General features: G+C 37.5%; 1 protein-coding gene across 2 annotated transcripts in view; it reads left to right on the top strand.

The window, feature by feature from the left end:
- Positions 1-22193, top strand: part of LOC109101205 (ADP-ribose glycohydrolase MACROD1-like) — a 510464-nt gene that overhangs the window by 181028 nt on the left and 307243 nt on the right. For both annotated transcript variants that reach the window (XM_042769233.1, XM_042769231.1), the window contains exon 5: positions 12238-12354. In XM_042769233.1, coding sequence (XP_042625167.1) covers positions 12238-12354 — 117 coding nt within the window. The remainder of the gene's footprint in view (positions 1-12237; positions 12355-22193) is intronic.

A 22193-nucleotide genomic window follows, 5' to 3' on the forward strand; every position in this document is an offset into this window, starting at 1 on the left:
TAGCAGAACAGTAATAATTAAACACTTGCGTAGTTGTGCAAAGTCTTTGAAATGACAAGATTCTTTTTCACATTTAATATGTTTTGGTGGTACAATTAAGTCTAGGTTTTCTTGTACATATTTGTGTGAGTGTATGAACGTGTGAGCCTGCATTTATGTGTTGCTTTGGCTTTGCTGGAGAAGAGTAATTGCGACTATATGAAGAGGTGCCAAAGGCAATGTGACCTGAGGGTGCAGGTGATAATGGTCATATCAGCAGAGAGTTTTCTTTGTAATAAGACGCTGTATGAGAAGTCAAAGGTGAAAAAATCATAGTTATATTGTTTGGAGGGGAAAAGGAGGTGCGAGTGTGTGTGTTTACGTGTACTTACGTATGACTGTCTGAAGGAAAACACAACCCTCAGTTCTTTAGCCTTGAAGTGTGGCTGCATTTTGTTGGGAATGTAGACCGTCTCTTGCCCTTATTTGACAGTCTCTGCTTCCTCTAGAGCCCACAACAGAAACACAAGTCTGACAAAATATCACAAAACATTCAGAATGACTGGCAAGTGTCAGGGCTACGATGTCCCCAGGAGTCCGGCTCCGCCGTGGTCTGGCACCGAGCCGTCCGCAGCTGTCAGAGTCCTGTGCAGCAAAATGCCAGCACCAGATGAGCTTTGGTAACCTAACCTGGCCCAGGACGTTTTATGAGCCTGGGAACAATCCTGTGTTTTCTTTGAAATGCCTGACCCAACCCCCTGGGTGCTAGACACTAGTGTTATTCTAGTGCTACCCCAATGACTTTATTTTTTTCTTTCCCTCCTTTTTTTTTCAGCTGTGGCCAAGACATTATAAAAAATGAATTTTGATGTGTCTGCGGATCTTTTAATCCAATACGGATGTTCGAAATAGTTTTCCTGTCTTTTTTTTCCTTCTCAGAGTTGCCTTCAAGAGGTGTTTTGGTTGTGTTTTCAAGGGTTCGGTCTAAATACAGTGAAATGTGAGTGCACTGAAAAGCAGTTTGATCACAGTGAGAGACTGAGGACTAAATAAACACAAATGTTCAGAGTGTCTGTCTTACCATTGTAAAACCTTTTATGAGTTATTTGCTTCATTGAAAGAATTTATTCACAACAAAGACAGATAAAGTGTAGTTTTCTAAGGATGGTCAGGGCTGCTTCTGCTTCTTTTAAAGAATGGATGGTGCTTATCTTATGTATTTATTTGTAATTATAAGAGCACTGTGCTTCAGTGCATGTTTTTGTTTTCCTATATTGTCACTTCTAAAAATTATGTAGTATGGTAAATATGTTCACTGTAACAATGAAGACAAGAGAAAGTGAAAACAAATCGTATTGCTCTATGTTGTACTTGACCCGTTAGAGCATTTGTTTCCTGGTTTGCAATGGCAAATCTGAATTTTCAGCATCATCACTTTTAATCATTCTAATAAACTGATTTGCTGCTAAAGAAACATTTTTTTATATTATTATTATCAATGTTAAAAACAGTTGTGGTGCTTTATATTTTTGTGGATACATTTGAGGATTCTTTGATGATCAGCATTTATTTAAAATAGTAATATTAAGTAACAGTTTAAAGTATTTACTGTCACTTGTTCAGTTGAATGCATCCTTGCTAAAGTCATAATTAAAAGAGGCCACACTTTATTTTAAGGTCCAATTCTCACTATAAACAAACCATTAACTACGACGTTTGCCTCATTAAAACTTTTTATTTGCAGCTTATTAATAGTTTGTAAGGTAGTTGTTAAGTTTAGGTATTGGTAGGATTGGGTATGTAGAATATGTAAAATAAATGCTTTATAGATACTAATAAACAGACAATATGTTAATTATAGGCTAACAAGCAACTAGTGAGAATTGGTCCCTATACTAAATTGTTACCAAAAAAGAAATAAAAAAATGACTGACCACAGACTTCACTGTGTTTTAATATTTGTAAATCTGTACTAAAACAGTAAAGCTGACTAAAATAAATATGATAGTGAAATACTGATTTAATTAATGATTTTTGATACAAACTATGATTAAAACTATGAAAAACATCTTACCTTGATTTTTGATAAAAACTATGATTAAAGCTATGAAAAACATCTTACCTGTTCACATGCATCACAGAAAAGTCTTCAGAAGGATGTATACAATGGCATTTACGTGTAAATGGGAGTCCGAAATGCACACATATCCATGTAGACATGACCTAAGCACGAAACATAAAAGACATATATTAACACTGAGACAGGTGAGATTTTAATCATTTTTATCACCGTTTTAAAGTGAACTTGAATAATGTTGCTTTCTTTATTCCCACTGCCTGAACAGTAAGTGTGATTAGCTAATAAAACAATTCGTTGGAGCTCTGAAACTAGCGACGGGTGACGAGACGTCTAATATCTGACACTTAGAGTTCTAAGGATCTCTGATTGGCACTTGATTAGGATCTAATTCATGCCATTATCTCCTCCAGTAAAATTAGCTGGGTATAAAATTGTGTGGTAAATCACAGGGGCTGCGAACAGTAGGGGTGGGGAGGAGCCGGGAAATAAAGCATAGAGTTGGAATCAACACTTTTAGTTACCTAATAATAAAGTTGACTTTCGGCCCAACAGAATGGCACGGGACCAACAACAGTTTGCCAACGCTTTTGGCACAGAGGCGTTCCTCTCAGTACAGTTCATTTAAGACAATTTACAGAGTTCTGCTTTCTTTCCACCACTAGAGTTTCCGTTCCTCACCCAGCCCACCCTAACCCACCCTGGCCTGCACTTAATGGCAGCCGCTCCCCCAGGCCTGAACTCCAAACCTCAACGGGGACAGAAAATAATTAGGGAGGGAAAATTGTGCCTGACACCATTTCTGAAAAGCAGGGTATTGTAATGAAAGCAGAGCAAGGATCTTTGTGTCAGAGGGAAAAATTGAAAGGAAAAGAGTCAGAGAGAAAAAGACTTTGTAAGAAAGGCCTTTGGGAGGTTAGCGAAGCATTACTGTCTCGCCGCAGCGCTTGTGGGAAAACGTTAAAACTCATGCATGTGCCCAACAGGAACATGACTTTTCTCCAGGCACTGTCTGCACTTTTGCAGGTGGTATGATAGAATATTGATTTTTGCTGAAAATATCTATAAAATTTATTCATTTGTTTCATCAATTTTAGTCAGATTTATTCTAACTACAATAACATCTGATTTTAACCATTTTGTTATTTTTTTTATGTATTTATGTATTTTTATGTATTTAAAAATGTTTAACAAAGATATAACTGTCTTTGTGAAAACCTGAGCTACAGAAAAATGTAATTATTGCATTAATTACTGAGTTAATTGTTGCAATAAAATATATATATATATATTCCGTTTACTGGTATAAATTTTTAGTGCATTGTCATAACATCTTGCAGTGTTTTTCTCTTTTTTTCTGTTTTTAATTAATTGTTATGACACAAATTTTTCATCTCGTCTTCATTATTGTTGACAAAATCAATGCAGAACACCTTCAAAATAAATAACTCAACTGGCGCTGAGTCACACATCCTACAGTCAAATGCCTTGAGCGGATTGATGCAACATTAGCGGTAATGGCGAAGGAGACTTGGAATGACAGTGGTGGACAACACCAGATGCTACGCTGCATAGTTGGGGAGCGGATAAATGACAGATCCGCTGTTGAAAGGTCCAGCGGGGGCATCTTGGCTTTTAAAGAGAGGAGTGAAATATTACACTGGGTGGCATAGTTGCAGGATTACTACAGGCTGGAAGTGCTGTTTTTAGAGCCTTGGCAGCTGTCTTGAAAGCACAGGAAGCCAGGAACTGCAAACTTCTTTAATAGCCGAACGATCAGTGTTTATACTTTAGGGGACTGCATAAATATGCTCTTGGTGGGTTTTATATGATGAACCCGGTTGTGATGTCACACTTTAGTTTGCATAATGAGCCACAGAGCAGATGATGGCAACATGCAGAAGCTCTCAAAAACATCTTGGAATGCACTTAACATGTCTTTATTGACACTGACCAGCCAAATAAAGAAACAAATGCGTTGCTTAAAGTGTATTAGTAAGACCATTTATCGTTAGTATTGCACCAGAAAGACGCAAATAGCACACTATATCTCTTAATGACACGTTCTCCACTCAAAGGTGACAATAAACACCACACTTAGCTAATGACGATTAGAGGCTGCCCTTGTAAGTTCGCTAGCATCGCAATCAGCAGGGAATTCTCCTTAAATCCTCCCTAGATTAGAAAATAAATTGACACCCCGGCTCACATCTGGGTCACGCTTCTGCTGCGGCTCGGCTGAGACCTGCTTTCGGTGTTGTTAATTCATTTGTCATGAACAGAAATCATCGGAGTCGCTAGGGAACGATTGGGAACAGTAAGTCCTGCATTTGGAGCCCTACACAAATTTCCCTGGTTAGACAGTCATGGTTATTGATTCCCGCAAAGAATTACATTGTTTTATGCCACACGTTGTTGTGTCTGACTAGAAATTCGAGGAATCGGCTGACTGGACATGATTGCGCCCGGGATCCAGGTCAGGGCCCCTGGGCTCATTACCTGGGCTGGGTGGGAAAATAGGCTCTCGGCTCTGCTTTCTCATCTCAAAAGTAATTTTTTAACGGAATTCCTCTCTAAATATACCTGCGGTGGGTGAAGTTGGGGGTTAGTGAGATTACGGTATTGAGCCGGCAGTCGTTTTCAGTTTTAGCGCCCAAAGCGATTTCAGATTGCCTCTCTTTAGAGATGTATGAATGCTGGTGTATTTTCATACCTTCGGTTAGCAGTGAAACGTGGAGCATGGGCTGCCACTCACACTGACACTGACATCACCTGATATGGCATCTGTGGCACCCAGCTTGCTGAACTCATCTCGAAAATAAATGGAGTGGAATTAAACCTGAGCTACTATGATGCAAGGCCACAGAAATCAGCTGAAGCCTCTCAACGCATCTAACGGGATTTGCTGTCAAAGTGAGCTGAACTCCCAGATTACTTCTGAAAATCATTACTTGCGTCGTACAACAATGCAATCAGTTTAATATCCTTCGGAAATCATGCAGGCTGGTGCCAAACAGACATTTGGTTCTGATGCATTAGAGCAGTGGTTCTCAACCTGTTTTTCCACCAGGCCGCACTATGGTCCAAGTGCAAGTCTCGCAGGCCGCACGCATGTCATTTACATATTATGTCACCAATACAAACCAACCTGATTTATAATATTATAGCCTAAATATTATGATATCTGATCGATTACGTTCATTGAAATAAACAAATAATTCTACACCCCATAAATAAAACACCTGATGCTGTCGGGAGCTGACCAATTTTGTGAAATTCGACTCGAAAGGTGTAACAGCACAATGAAGTTACGACTGTATGCAGTCTGTAAGACGTGCGACATTGCAGAAAATGTGTGTTCCCAAATGTAACCTATGTTGATCCAAATATGGAAAGCACTTTTGAATTGAATAATATGAGGTTCTCTCCAGAGATGTTTTGACACATTTCTTCAATTAAGGATTATTGCTGTGTAGTATGGGTGTTTACATTTGCCTGAACTTCTTTAAGTGAGTTGCGGGGCAAACCGAAAATCCAGCACTCTCCTTCACTACTGATACTGCAACTATTATTGTTTGTATGTGTTCATTCGCTGGCATTTCCACATTTCTTTTTTCTCCCTTAAAAACAAATTTGTCCATTTTGATGCTTAATTTTACCGAACTAATGGCTGTTGATGACTATTTGAATTGAATTCTGCCAAAGTGTGCACTTGTATGTGTTCGTTAAATGCAGAACGTTATGTGAGTATGTTAGGTCTGCTCATGTCTGAAAATAACATATGAAAAACAAAATAATTTTACATAAAAACATTAGGCTATAGCTTATATTTCTTTAGTACATTTTTAAATTAATATAAAAACTAACATGAATTGTAAAACTGAAAGTTATTTTTTTTAATTGTGTTCAGCATGGTGGGCCTCATTTGAATTCGTGACGGGCTGCGGGCCGCGGTTTGAGAACCAAACATTAGAGGCCCAGAGGTATGTTACTCTGAAGCTCTTGTATGGCAGATATTTTGTATACTGGAACTCGCTTTAGACCTTGCAGTCCAGCAGCCTCTAGCCTAGAATATTGATGAGAAACACCCCTAATGTGAGTGTCGGGTGGGCATGTGGGTGATAGATAATCCCATGCAGGTGGACAAAAGACGAGGGTCCAGGGACTTGAGCCCAGTGAGAAGATGATGGGGGGAAGAGGAGAAGGATTCAGCAGCTGGTGAAGGCTCCAGGGCACCTGAAGACATCTCTCACCCAGCCTTGCTCTCTTCTCTCATGGTGATGTAACACTCTCACCTAACACCTGCTGGAGGTGATCTGAAGATCCATAAAGAACTAAATCTGCACTCGCACATAACCGCGTTCAGTCTACCACAGTTTTCTTTAACTTCAGGCACTTTTATGTCCATTGTCTCATTTTTCATCTTAAGCAAGAAATGTAACAATTGAAAAAAGGAAAAAATAAAAAAACTTTAAAACATAATATCTTTAAAACATTTCCATCACAGCTGAGAAAGTTCAACCTGCCACAGGAACTGCTGAAACAGTTCTACTCTGCCATCACTGAATCCGTCCTCTGCACTTCAGTAACTGTCTGGTTCAGCTCAGCTACCAAATCTGACCTCAGAAGACTACAGAGGGAAGTCCAGACTGCTGAGCGAATCATTGGTACAACCCTCCCCACTCTCCAAGAACTGTACTCATCCAGATTGAGCAAAAGGGCTAGTAAAATCACTCTGGACCCCTCATATCCAGCACACTTCCTCTTTGAACTGTTGCCATCTGGTCGATGCTACAGAGCTCTGAGCACCAGAACGGCCAGACACAGGAACAGTTTCTTCCCTCAGGCAATCCATTTCATGAACACCTGACAATATTGTGGAACACACACTATTTATACACTTAAACACTTATTTATCTAACACACATACTTAGTCTACATTTAAATTTGCACATAATATACCTGTACATACAACTGTCTATTGTTGTATATCTGTACATACAATTGTCAATTTGTATATTTTTTATTCCTTATTTACTTGTTCCATTATTATTATTTTTTATTATACTTTTTTTTGTATTTTTTATTTTATCTGTGTTTTTTTGTTCTGTCACTGCCATTCTGTTACACTGTGGAAACTTCTGTCACGAAAACAAATTCCTTGTATGTGTAAACATACCTGGCAATAAAAGCTCATTCTGTTTCTGATTCTGATTTTTGTAGCTGTTTTTACATTGAAAACACAGACACACATACATAGGCTGTTTTCAGTCTGAAGACATCCCTGTCTATATGCAGTACATTCATCAGCTAAATCTTCCTTGCATATAAGCCACTTTACAGTGCTCCCTACTGAGTTGCTGATTTTACAATACAACATGCATTTTTGCATCGTTGAAATTGGTGTCTGCTTGAACCCCGATGGCCTCTAGAAATCTACATATTTCTACAAGAAACCACTCAACCGAGTCACTGGCCTTGTGAGTGATAAACACAAAATAAGCAAGGGAGAAAAAAAGTAAAAAAAAAATTTTAGGCTGATCTGAGTGAAGATGAAAGCCAGTATGGTACATGTTGGTGTGGGATTGTGAGGATACAGAATAAATCAGCATTTGTGATGTTTTTCTGACTAGCCTGAGACATGCAGAGGGCAGTAATATGAGAGCTGCATACGCATTAAATAATTAGACAATGGAGAGAAGGCTCCACAAAAGCTGAAACATATTTGATGTGTTGACCAGCAGCATCAGATAATAATGGGTTTTGACAGGAGGTAAGGAAATCGTGATTTTGTTTGTGTACTGATTGACTTGTATCACCTGATCTCCATCTGCTCCTTGGCCTCCAGCTCCACATTTTGCTCAGCAGCTCTGTACAAACAGGAATCGTCGAAGTTCGGGATTTGAACTCTGACATTATTAGAAGGAGACATTATGCTAGTGCTCACCTCTAGGTGATGGTTATGTCACGTGTATAAGTTGTTGGGAATGCATGTTACTTGATTGTGAACTTGATGTTATGATGTACAAGGTGTATTTGTGAGAAAATATTTTCATAAACATAATCAGGCAAGTTAAATACTTATTAAAGTAGTTAAATTAAATACTAATCTTTTTCTAATTTTATTTTTATTATAAATACTATTTTTTTTTTAACTCAGCCTCATCAGTGGGTTCCTTGAGGACTAGGATCAGTCAACAGATAGCAAGTGGGAAGATCGGTAACATCATGATCTTTTCTTTTAACCGTCCTTAATGAAAAGCAAGCATTTTGATAAGCGTTATTAATTATTACTTTTGAGTAAACACATCTTCATGTGCTTCTGCAAACAGACTGCCATTACTGAGGCTTTATTTCCTGCGTAAATGCTTCCCTTCTGCTTAACCCAAACATTCACACATGCATGTTGATTACCTATTCAACATACTACATGAATTTATTGCCTTTTAACTGTGCTCGCAATCTGCAATAGCATGGTCCACTTCCTGTAACACTCATCTCTCAAAGGCTGTGGTGTGCTTGACCAGGCGTATACACAAGAGGCATGATTTACAGCCAACTGACTTTTAATTGCTAACACTTAAGAGCTGTAACAATGTACTTTACATGCTGCAAAATATGCTGTTTTTATGGCAATGCTGTTTGCTAAGCAAGAGGCTTTGTGTGTAATGGACTTTGTTTACAGGGGCCTGCGATATAGTAGACATTGTTTTATAAAGTGTTCAGAATTATTCAATAGTTGGTTCTGGTCCTAGAATTGGATTAGCTGAGAGTTCTGATATACTGTAATAATAATAATAAATGTATTTTGTATAGCGTCTTTAAAATTACTTTCTCAAGGCACTGTATATCAGTGGAACTTTGTCAGTCTCTTAATTAGGGATTGTCAGTGATTCCTTCTGTTGGCTAGGTTACATCATAAGGCAGTGTCCCCCCCAAAGCAATTTTTTTTTTCCACAGGCTAGCAAATTATTTCAGTTGTTTTCAATGGGTGCATTAGGTTTTTTTAAAATGCCAGGAGTGTGACCAGGTGCTGAGCGTTTATTTCAGCGCTTGGCTTTTTTCTCTGCTGTAAGCGTTGAAAGATTTTCAACTCTGGGTAAAACCCAGAGCTCATCACTGTCACTTTTTAATCATATAGCCAATCACAATGGAGAAGGGGTGGGACTAATACCACACCGACCAACCGTCACACCCTATAATAAAAAATAAAAAACAACAAATTAAAAACTAAAATCGCTTGATTCCTAGTATTCATGTCTTCACCAGATGGAATTCCCGGACTATCACAGTATTTTTATGAATAATGCTTGCTGAAACATTTCACTTGCGATGTGTCTGCCATATTACTTTAGCGGATATTCTGCATCATAGCAACCAAAGAATCTCAACATCACAGAAGTGCGCTCAAACACTCATAGCTAGGCTTTTTCAGCAGAGTGCCTGCTGTTTTTATCTGGCTAAAAATGCTTTGGTGGACCCGCGGTCCAGTAGGAAATCCTCTTTGAGTGAATCAGTGAATCAATGAATCATTCACTGAACCAATTAATTCAAAACACCAATTCATTTATGAACAAAACACATGACTTGTTATAAGTATGTCACTGAATCATTAACTTAACCGATTTGTTTAAAAATGATTTCATTCATGAAATTAACAACACCATCTTTATGAGTGAAGCATTGAATTGTTCACTGATTCATTTAGGAATAAAACAAACATTTCTCTTTATTGAGTGAGTCGTTAAATCATTCACAAAAATCGAATTGTTCAAAAAAGTTGATTCATTCAGGAATGAAACACAAATACTTTGTTTCTGGGAGACACGACGGTCTGTACTGTATTATTGTTGTTTGGAACTGTTTTCGTTGACAGAACAGATGTAGACAACATAATATTTTTTCTAAAATGTATGTTTTTCAATATTAACTTCTTTTTTATTGAGCTGTTGTATAAAATTAATATTGTTGAACTTTGGTGATCCTTCCATCCATGCTGATTTCTCAACTGTATGTATTTAAGAAACATATAATATTCACATAACAGCAGAATGTAAAGAAGTACGCCTACACAGTTCTGTCACCATGTCCATTGCATTCTGATGGTGTTTGATGTGATAATTGTCAGGCTGTCTGAGGAACCGATTCATTGCAAGCTCTGTCACTGTCTTCATCTTTTCGAACAGAGTGCTTTCTCAGAAGCCATCAGAATCTGTATCTGTCGACTTGCTGTTGCTCACACAACAAAAAATAATATATATCATAGTAAAAATATCCCCCCCACATCTTGTGTCTCCCAAAAAAAAAAATAACAAAAAAAAAAACCTGTATGAAGTTTTTGTCAACTTAGGTAGTTTCTGACTGGGAAGAACTGCAATGAAAATGAGGCTTTGTTTTTGTTTTTTTTTCACCAAAGCTGTTCACACTCATTTACAACGCCATTGCACAATGAATGAGCGAGTGGATCAGGTCGATCATGAAATTTAGCTCAAGCTCATCCTCTCTTCTGTAACAGTGGGCTGTCTGTCATCTTTATTGCTTCTCATCTGCTTGTGTCATTAGTGTACTGAGACTGATCTCCTTTATGACATGCTGTTCATCTCTCTGCAAACCAGATCAGTGGCAGCAGCTAAAACATACATTTAGGTCACATGTACCTGTTGGCTGGGGCGTTCAATCAATCACAGGCTGTGAAGCTTTTTTTAACACAGGAATTATTTGTCCTTATTTGTTCAAAGTTAACATGAACCCCATTTTTGAACTCATTGAATGTCAATAATGTGACATTTTGGTGTGAAATACTATGTAACTAGATTTTTATGCTTCATGTAAAAAATTGCTTGTTCTTATTAGCAATATGTTAGAGACCCCAAGTGGTTGACGTTTTTGTTATTTTGTCCACCATGCAATAAACTAAAATCTGATTTAGAAAGAAAATAAAGAAAAAATGAAGTATTAAACCTCTATATGTAACTATAAAAATGTAGGAAAGGGCAATATTTGATTGGGTTGTGAAAGGTGGACTGTCCTATAATTGGTTAAAATGTTTGTCCAGCGTCATCCTTGGTTACACTGGCAGAATAGATAATACGTATAACATACACAAAAAATTTATTTTTTTTACTATGAAATAACATGAAAACTTTTTTTTTTTTTTCTTGGGAATGACGTGTACATACTGTAAATGGGGTCAGTTTGAATTTCATGTTTTCATGATAAAGATCTTCTTGAAAATAGAGTATAGGAGTTCTGCGTCTGTGTATTTCTGCTAGATGTTCTGCAGGTGTATTCATTTTTCTTACAACTGTACCTTTATGATATTTCTCTGTGATTGATAATGGGTCATGGGCTTTACAGGGAGGGAAATCATTTGGATTTCTATTTCTCTGCCTACTCATGTAAGCGTACTATCAGTCAAATGCATCCTGGGCTTAACCATGTGAAATGAAAACATTGGGAGGTGGGAACAGCTAAGGGAAAACAACACAAAACAAAAGCTTTAAGACAAGAGACATTCATGTTATACAAATCAGTAGTGTTTGGGGATATGAAGCACTTTTTTGTATCAGTAGTTCAATGGTCATACCTTCTTCTTCCACAAGGTCTGACAACATATCTCTAAGTGTTTTGTTTTATTTTATTGATGCCTGTATGAATTTGTTTTTATTTTAAAACCTCAATTTATTAGAAGAGCTCAGCACAGAATTGAAATCATCATAATTTCTTCATATTGTTCCAAACCAAAATGTGTTTGTCTTCTGTATATCACAAAATAAGAAATTTTGAAGACAATGACATATAATATATTTTTTTTCTTAAGGTTTTTTTTATTTTTTATTTTTTTCCTATCGGACATAGAAAGACATTGTCAGAGGCCATGAACTGTTGTTGTTTCTGCATATTGTTCCAGACCAGAATGCGTTTGTCTTCTGTATATCAAGAAAGGATACATTTTGAAGACCATTATATATAATATATATTTTTTTCTTAATGTTTTTTTTTTCCCCTATTGGAAATAGAAAGATATCATCACAGGCTATGAACTGTTGTTGTGTGTGACAGTTCTTCTTCTGTAGGTTTGTAACAACATGAGCGTCAATTTTTTTATTTTAACCAGAAAAAAATAAAAAATTAAACAAAAGTTTCTGTTGTCACATCACGGTTGTATTTCTCTCTTTCAGTGGATGGCTGCATACACAGAGCCGCGGGTCATCTCCTGTATGAAGAGTGCCACTCGTTAAATGGTTGTGAGACTGGAAAAGCCAAAATCACCTGCGGCTACGACCTTCCTGCTAAATGTAAGTATCAGCATGTTGCCCTTATTTTTTCTTTTATTTTGTTTGTTTTTTTGCTGGAATTGAAGATCACTGAATTCAGAAGCCAAGGGAACAGCAGCGCTCACAGACTTACCTTGTAGGTTTTTTTAAACAATATACATGACTTCTAGAGTTAATTACCAGTGTAATGAGTAAGTGTTACCATGCTTCAACTTTGTGATGTTCCTGTGGCAGAGCACCCATTGTTTGCAGCGACGCAGTTTGAGCGCGTATGTGTGATTAATGGAGGTGGTATTATTAGTGCGCTGATTATCATGATGACTTGCTGTGGTGTGCTTGGCTGGCTGAAGGGGCCATCTGTACTCCAACAAAGACATTAAGGGAACTATTAGTTTGTAATTTGATTGATATTTCATCCTTGATTTATTCCATTAGCTTATGGCATTCTCTAGCTCATGTGAGTGATGACGAGCGTCATGCTGGTAGCGGCTGGAAGACTGCGTTGCTACGAGGCTGCGGAGCGGGATTAAGAATGCGAAGGGTGTCTTGTGTCATGCCATCCGCCTGCTGTGGTGAAGATGTGCTTAAAACATTAACAGACTCTAATCTATGGGTTTCTCCTGAGGTGGTCTGATGAAGATAAACAAGGTCATTGCTCTTCTAAACCCCATTAGATGGTATGATTTGCAGGTCTTGATGGCTTAACTGGTCTTCTAGCTTCGTCAAGCTTGTGTTCAGTCAGCTATATGGTTAGTCATTTGTTTTAGTTGGCCAACCAGCTTTTCTCCCAGTCTTACCAGGCAGTGCTCTTACATGATGTGGTTTACTGGTTTTAACCAATTTAGCTAGTCTCCCAGCCTGGTCAAGCTGGTTTAGTTGGCTGACCAGCTTGTCTCCCATTCTTAGATAAGTTAACTTGTCTCCCAGCCTGGTTAAGCCAGTTAAGTTGGTAATCCAGCTGGTATCCCAGCCTTACCAGCTGACTAGTGTTCTTGAATGATGTGGTTTTCTGGTCATAGCTAATTTAGCTAGTCTCCCAGGCTGGTTAAACTGGTCAGCTAGCTGGTCTCCCAGCCTTAACAATTAACTAGCCCTCTTAAATGATGTGGTTTCCTGGTTCTAGTTAATTTTGTTGGTCTCCCAACCTGATTAACTTGGTTTAGTTGGTCAGCCAGTTGGACTAGTTCCCAAAACCTGTCTAAAACTAGCAAAACAGACAAATCTAGCAAACTTCGCCAGGATAGGAGACAAACTAACCACTTTAGGGTTGCTTTCTTGTATTCTTTTATCTGCGCTGTTTTTCCATGTAAACAGGCACTAGTCTGATATTTTTAAGCGTAACTTTTTAAAATTGGTTTACTGTTGCAGAATGTTCAATTGCTTTGTTCTTCCTCTAGCTTTTTTAAAACTGTACAGTCATACCTCAGCTTCTTTATTAGATTTTTTTGCTATTCTGTATTTGATATTTCTGTCATTGAAATGCGGAGCAGCTCAAATATCTCGCAAACACTGTTACTTGTTTTGTGTTCTGCTACCTGTTTTTTTCTTACAAGAAGCTGATATTGACTAAATGAGAAGCTCTGTGGCTTTCTCTACCGTCCTTGATTTAATGTTATGTCACTCCTGAGCTAAAACAATTGAATTGGATGCAACAGCATCCAGCAACCTTGAAGCAATCTTTCAGACAGTGATGCCTGAGCTAAAGCTTTTATAGGCTTATCGAATCCTCTATGGCTGGATGATGTGATTCATTAGTGGAAAGGCAGAACCTCGGCGTGGGGAACATACTGTATGTCTCCTCTTCAGCCCTTAGGAGATTCATCAGCCCTAAAAAATCAAACGAGTAAGCTGTGTTTTGTCTCATTCTGCATAACAAACACGACACCTAATTATATCTATTTAAAAACCTACAACAACTGGAAGTCTTCGAGCTTTCTCTCGCTTCTCTCTTCCTCCCTCCCTCTCTCTCTCTGTATACTCTACACATCGTTTGGTTTTCTTGTGTTGAGCATTTACTCTTCTGTGACTAATTTCCACCCACACACCCATTCTGAGACTGTCTGTGTTTTTATTTTATTTATTTTCTTTTCATCATGTCAGAATATGTTGTTGAGCAACCGTCTTCATTCAATATTTCAAGAAAGTCTTCAATTTATTTGATCCATTTTTGGGTTGCGACGACACCAGTTCAGAACCTCTATTCTTGAATTAAATGTGTATGATTCATGAATTGGGAAGAAATAATTATGCTTTTGGTGAAAGTCAGTCGCTCCAAATGTGTCAAACCAGAGCCCAGAATATAGAAAATAACAATGACCCTTACCTAATCTTTAGGTTCCTCAATATTTGATTCTTATTTGATTCAGTGGGCCTGTATCTCACTCGCTTCTCAGGTTTTTAGCAACAGGGTTTATGTCCTTGACTTTCTTTAGTGTTGCACAATGCACACCATACATATATTTATAATGTTTTAAATAAAGAAGCAGATATCAAATTCAAATTTGAGAAACATTCATAATTTGAGTGTGAATCTTCTTTATGCCATGGTCTTTATGGTAATGGAGGAAGGAAGCTTACCACTCACCACAAACAATACAGCATAGACAAAACAGAATGGGACAGTTGCCATGGTTATATTTGCAACTTGCAGCACATTATAATGCATATTTATCATCTCTGAAGCTTGTTCTGATTGGACACACAAGCTCTCTCAGCATCACTAACTTGTATGTTTGTGTTCCATCAGCATCTGCTGCGAGATGGTTTACTCTGCTGCGCCACAGAGACAACCAGGGAGAGCGGGATGCAAATGGCACAGATGGTCCTTTTACCTTTTATAACTTGGCATAGTCAAATATTTCCAGCATGGGCTTTTTATGCTTCCATAATTTGCCAGAACATGAGTGCTTTTCCCCTCCAATCTGCTCTCAGAAAGTGTATCCGTCTCTTTTTGGTAGAAACGCAGGGAGGGGGAGCTCTTCTACCTCGACCTTTTCTGGAGTCTTACTTGCGGGCTTCTCTCTTCCCTCTGGAATTGACAAGAAGAGAGATTTTACAGTGTGTAAGGGCACTTTCTCTCGCTCTTTCCCTTTTCTTTGTTTCCTTCCTGCATTCCTTCCTCTAGTTTCAGTTGACGTCATAGACTGAGGCTCTGAAGTCTCTGGTGATGTAGAGCAGACACCACAGTAAGAAATTCATCCTAGTTTATTAGCATCGTTTTGCTATCATTTTTGCTGTTGCATAAACAAGCATGTAGCCCATGACAGTCACCAATGTATTCAATTCATTCAGTTTGAAAGGATGAGTAAAAGGCCATTGCCCCTGTCCAAGATGATGAAAAAATAACATATTTAGTTAGATATCTGTTTTGTCTTTTTTTTTTTTTATTTATTTTTTTTATAGCTGTTTGTATCTCAAATCTTTCATTGTTAATTAAAAGAAAAAAATTGAAAAATAAATGGCAGGGTTTGTGTGGTCAGGAAGGAGCTGAAAGCTTTGTAAGGGGATTTCAGTTAAAGTTGACCTAGTGAGCTAAACTCCTCAACTCATCAAATACTCATTCCTCAAAGGCATTGGTGCTGGCCTGCATCCCTGCTACAATCTGTCAAGGTCACTGGATTGCAAATTATATTGCCTTAGCTAATGTCAAAATTAAACGCAAAAGAGAGAGGAGTAAAAATAAAGCCTAAGGGATAAAATGCTTCCTTGTGTTTGGACAGAGACACTAAACACCAAGAAGAAACAACCCACCATCAGCCTCAGGAAAGTGCCTGTAATTAATGAGCTAAAACCCGACTAGCCCGGCTCTTTTTCTCATACGCATACTTTACTTGAATCCGATGGGATGTGACATCTAAAAAAAAAGTGTCCTTTTGGATTGCTGTTCCCATCATTTGATTCTCTCTTGCCAAAGACAAGAAAATTTGGCACTATTAGTGATCAGCAGACCTCTTTTTTCTCATTTTTTTTTTTTTTTTTTTTTTTTATGTGTTCTCGCTTGTTTTTTGCTTTTGGCTTAAAACCAAGACTTGTGTATCTCAGAGGCAAATGGGACACTTGTAGGATCAGGCTGTCACATGTGGCACACATTACTGAAGGCCCTGGGATTATTAATAAATGACAGTAATTATCCTCCCACCATAGCGGAAAAAGGAACTAAATAAAACTGCGTGTGTTACCTCAATCTGACAATGAAGCCAGTGATTTATTTAAGACGATAGCCTTTTTTGAAGGTTGGTCCCGTTCAGTAAATAATTTCTTACGTTAAGGTGTACTGTGTAAAATGTCAAGGCCAACTGGATTTTAAAGCATGTGGAATTTATGGAATTAATTTTGTTTTTCTTAAAGGAATATTACGAGTTTAGTACAAGTTAAGCTTAATCTAGAGCATTATTGTTGATTAACACAATTATTATAATAGTTTTTTTAAGCATTTAAAAGCCAAAATGTGAAGTTTAATTATAATTTCATTAGGTTTATATAACTATTAAAACATGTATTATTTGAGCTGTTTAATCATGATTTTACAGTCGTTTTAGTATTTATGGAATTTTGTTATCATGGCAATGACATTGTAAAATTGGATATAACTTTTACTTATTTTTTTTACATTGGCTTTATTTCATATTGTTAAAAACATGTTGTGGCTATACTTAAAAAAAAATGAGTAAGCCCATTCAATTCCAAAATTATAATTATTCCACAAAACATGTATTTAACCTGAAATATTCCTTTAAAAGTTGAACACAGAGTAAAGGCTTATACAGTGCAAGTGCTTTTGTTTTTATGGAGCGCATATTTATTGTCTAAAGTTTCTGCATAAATTTACTTTTTAACAAAATCCTTCTGTATTTTATATTCATCATATCCCTAAAACAACTCTTTGTCTCTCGACACATTGAAAAAAAGGAAAAAGATGATTTGCAAAAATATCAAATATTAATGATGGTGCTTGAATATCACTTCAAAACACTTTGGCAATGTGGTCATAAATACTCTGGCTAATCAACAGACGGAAACATTAGATCTATCTCATTAATTAATTAACCAAAACATAACAGAACATCAGATCCATTTTTTTTTCAGAAGATCTGCCCCCCCCCCCCCCCTTTTTCATTTTGAAGAAAACAAAGCATAGTTTGGTTTGTTTGTGTAGATGTAGCGAGAGTTCAGCATTTGACCAAAATCACATCTCTGACTTTGATGTGTCAGCTAACATTAAGACACAAACTTATGTTCCTGTAGAAGTAGTGCAGTTTACTCTTTTACTTTTTTTTTTTTCTGTCAAAAGGTTTTCACTCGGAGTGTTCAATGTGAAATCTGATTGTTTAGTAAAAATGTACATCTACATACACATTTCAGTATATGACCGATTATAATGCTTTTCTGCATCACACCTGGGGAAGTCGTGGCCTTATGGTTAGAGAGTTTGACTCCTAACCCTAAGGTTGTGGGTTTGAGTCTCAGGCCGGCACGACTGAGGTGCCCTTGAGCAAGGCACCGAACCCCCAACTGCTCCCCAGGCGCCGCAGCATAAATTTGCTGCCCACTGCTCCGGGTGTGTGTTCACTGCTGTGTGTGTGCACTTTGGATGGGTTAAATGCAGAGCACAAATTCTGAGTATGGGCCACCATACCTGGCTGTATGTCACGTCACTTTTCACTATGATCATTCGGAAATATACATAATATCATTTTAAAATGAATGCATGATATCTAACGTTTTCTATTTAACACTGCAGGGCAGATTTCAGCAGCCCAAAATGTTGTGGGCTACTTGAAGGAATGGAGGAAGAAACTGATTTTATCCTCCTCCTCCTCTTCTGTTTCTTCTAGTATCTTCTCGTCTCTTCTTCTCAAACCCAGCCGGGTCTCATCTTTATTAATGCACTTCTCCGTAAACAAAACTGTGCAGTATTTAGCATCATCTGTCACTGTGGAGCTCCAGCACATTAATTGTTAAAGCCAAAGAGGACTGCCTGGGAAAAGTTAAAGTCCCTGAGGAACGTTTAAGACAGATGAGAAAAAGAAAGCATGGAGAAGAACGGAGGAGGAAGAGAGGGACTTGCGCTCGCCGATCTCGTCTGAAATCACCCACACTCTCTTTGCTTTTTGTTTTTCTCCCTGAGGCGGCCACAGATTGACAGTTCAAAATCCTTTCAGTGTTATTTAATGTTCTGTTTGGCTTTTATTCTCATTTTCTTTAAGATAAAACCTCAATGTACGCTCTAAATAATACATTATGTGCTGGTGTTGAAATTTGCTGAAACTACACTACACATTCTCAGAAGGATTCAGGGCTGCATGTGTTTTCTGTTTTCGTTTGTGCTGATCATTCGATAATTGTGGTTGTGAGTCTGTTGTGGTCACGACATCATGTTAGACATCACTCTAATGTTTGCAGTGCTTGAAACAGGTTTGTTTCTGTCTAGTGCTGAACATTGCCTACAGTACATAGCACCTATGCCAATGCCACAGTGTTTTTAGTGCTCAAAAAACACACTACACGCTGCTACAGCTAATCAGTGATAATCAGCTATGAAAATAATTGACAGCAAATGTAATTTTTGATTAGTCAGGCATTAGTGACATCACTTTGGTTAAAAAAAAAAAAAGACACAAAAAAAACTTTTTTATTCTTATGTGACAATATCTACATTAAAGAACAGTGGTTAAATGTTGCTATTGTCATTATGTACATTTTATACTTATAAACTATTCAGTTATTTTATACAAGTTTATGTCTGAAATGAAGCAAATCCTTTATGCACACAATTAATAGCATGTGTTATATAGACTTTGCCAATGGCCAGTTTGGTCAATTTTTAATGCAGGTGAGCATTGCACAGTGTGTTGAATGTTTGATTAAGATTTCCAGTCTTTCAAAACAAATTTTTTTTATTTTTTATTTTTTTTATTTATAGCAAATATCCAAGGTTTTTATTGTTTATTTATAATAAATACCCTAGACTCTCCTGGTTCTAGCGATTGCAGTACTGTGGGGGGCCCCATTTAATGCATCTGGGGGCAAAAGACGGCCCTGCAAATGTTGTGTTTCAAACACCCTGCTATTAGTGCATGTCATAGGCACAGCATGATGGATGGACAGAAATGATTTAAGTGAGTGGTGACCAAGGCTAAAACAAGCCTCAGAGTTCCAGTGAGGAACACGGCCTGTTTGGTCTTTCTCAGCTTTGACCACAAACACGCAGGGGTCGCCGGCTCGGCGATTAGCTCTTGCAGTTTCAGACAGGCTGCTCATGGAGGGAGTGTTTTATTATCAAATCGTTCAAAAGCGCGCTAAATGCCTTTGAAATTAATGCCGTGAAAGTTTTAGAGCTTTCAGCATCTTATCTGAGCGCAAACTTGAAAGAAACAAAAACTAAAAATAGATTAAGGGAGAGTGAGGGGGGTAAGCTATGCCAGTTTTTACTTGCGTTGTCCTCTAGGCAAGGAGAAATGAGAGAAGACAGATAAGAGAGGTAAAACTAATACTCATAATTATAGGATGACTGCTGTTAACTGAAATTAGAAGAAATCATTTAGAACATAGGGCCATAGAAATATAATATCTTGCCTTGTGTTAGGAATGACATGTCATGTCAAGCAGGGGAATGTAAGATTTACATTTCAGATAAAGTTACTAATGCGTTATGCCATTTTTAAGTCTTGTTTTACTGAACATTTTTTTTCAAGTTTGTTATTCTCATAAACTTTATAATGATGTGTGTATCTATACACAGTATCTATCAACTGTGTAGAAAATGTACTTTGACGTGAACAAAAATAAATCACTTTTCTAATTTGGATCTCTAATTCCACTGGCAGCTTCTTATGATGAGCTACCATGGAATACATATTCATGGAACAACAATGATATACGGTTTTCTTCTGTGTAAGTACAGACTGAGAAAGGTCTTGATCAAGAGCAGGACCGGTGTGTGAGTAATGTCATGTTCATGGGCTCAGTTCAACAACTTAATGGGTAATTATCTCAAATATGGGTGGCCATGACTGAGCTGGTTGTTCTTTCTCCACGATGAGCTATTCATAGTAACTCATGAATTTCTCTCTCGCTCCTTCCCTCTTTCTTCAGTGGTAAGCAATCTGATATTCATTATTCATGCATTTTATTTTTATGCAGAAATGTTCAATTGTGCATCATATATTTTTAGAAAACATTTTACCACCATCCACTACTCCAAAAAACTTGTTTTTTTTTTTTTAAATGACTACATTCTCAGTTTGCTGTTTTCAATATCAGTTAACATTTTACCAACTCACTGCATACAAAATTCAATAATTATGGCAGAAAGTTAAATTGTGTTGCATCAGGCACACTGCAGCGTTTATTAACCAGTTTTGAAGGTCGTCTCGTCATCATCTCCATCGGCATCAAACTCTCACCCCGAGCCAGATGCCAGGATGCTGATATTTACAGTAAACACACCTGGTGAAATAATACTAATCATTAGCACATGTCTTAGCTAGTGTGATGTATTCGAGTGGGTTAGCGAGGAGAAATCACTCATATGCCCTGTTTCATCCAAGGACCATCTTTTCGCCTCTCTTTCCCTTGCAAATGAAAATTAATTACACTGAAGTACCCACTATTGATAAGTGACACATAGTTCATTTAGATTAAATTATCCCTCCAAATCATTATCGCTTCACTGGGTTGAATTTGTCACCCGGAGCTTTATCCTGTCATCTGATTGGACGCTCCTGCAAAGATGATTGTCTACTTTAATTTGGTTATTGTTAGTCTGCCTACGGCTCTCTCCTCTGTCAGTTTGTTACTCTGCCCTTTTTTGCCACCCTTTTAGCACGACATTTCAATTTGGACTGAAACTTTCTGCATTGACCCTCTCTAAGCGTGATTACTTATTTCTAAGTGTATGTTAGTGTATTTTATGTGGATTAAGTTTGTATATGAGCTCTACTGAAAGACGAAGAGGGAAAAAACATTAGAGGAAATCCTTTCATGTTGGCTGTTTTCAGAATTCAGAGAGCTATTTCTCCATTTGTTGAAGTGGCCCACGGTGCTATGTGTGATCTTCCTGAATCAAAATTTCTCACTTCACGCTTTAGTCAGAGTTTTGCCTCAGGTCTTTTTTTTCCCAGCTATTCATGGTTTAGAATTATTTGATAGCTCAGCACTGAATAGGTGCTCTAATGTGATATATTTTCATTATGCAACTGTGGAAAATGCTTTGTTGCTGGCAAATGTAAAAGAATATTCCAGTGCTATCTCTATAAACAGATAAGTATGAAACGTTTATGTTGTGGTTTTAATGTTATTACAGTATTTTTTTTTTTTTCTCAAAAAGCACAAGTATGCATGTTAAACAGTGTTCTGCTTTTGGGGAAGTTTCATGACGCAAATTATACACTTTAAGTGAACAAAGAAATTACATGTTTCTCTTTAAATGAGACATTACTCTTGTTTTCACATTTTAAGTGCTCTCATGTTTTTTGGCTACTTTGTGAAATGGCAGTGTGGACCCCCAATAATTCAACAGCCGCTTACCGAGCAGAAAAGGACATGCAGGCTGGTGGCTCTGGAAACAGCAAGTGTGCACATCGTAAATGTCACCTACACACATAAAGTTGTTTCAAACTTTAATGGAAAACCAGAGTCTTGCAGGCCGTCTTTCTGTGTGACATTCAGAACTGAGTTGAAAATACTGTTCCTGAATCTGAATTGAGGTATAAAACGAAAATGCAGGATTCAAACTTGAATTATTACTATAAAACTGTGATTTTTAAGAATAAATGTTATCAAGACCATTTTTAATGTAGGTTTGACTTTAATGTTTAATGTATTTTTCACTTTCTTTCTTTTTCAAACTCTTGTTTGAA

Source organism: Cyprinus carpio, chromosome A13 (genome assembly GCF_018340385.1).
Source record: "Cyprinus carpio isolate SPL01 chromosome A13, ASM1834038v1, whole genome shotgun sequence".
In the NCBI taxonomy this organism is placed as follows: Eukaryota; Metazoa; Chordata; class Actinopteri; order Cypriniformes; family Cyprinidae; genus Cyprinus; species Cyprinus carpio.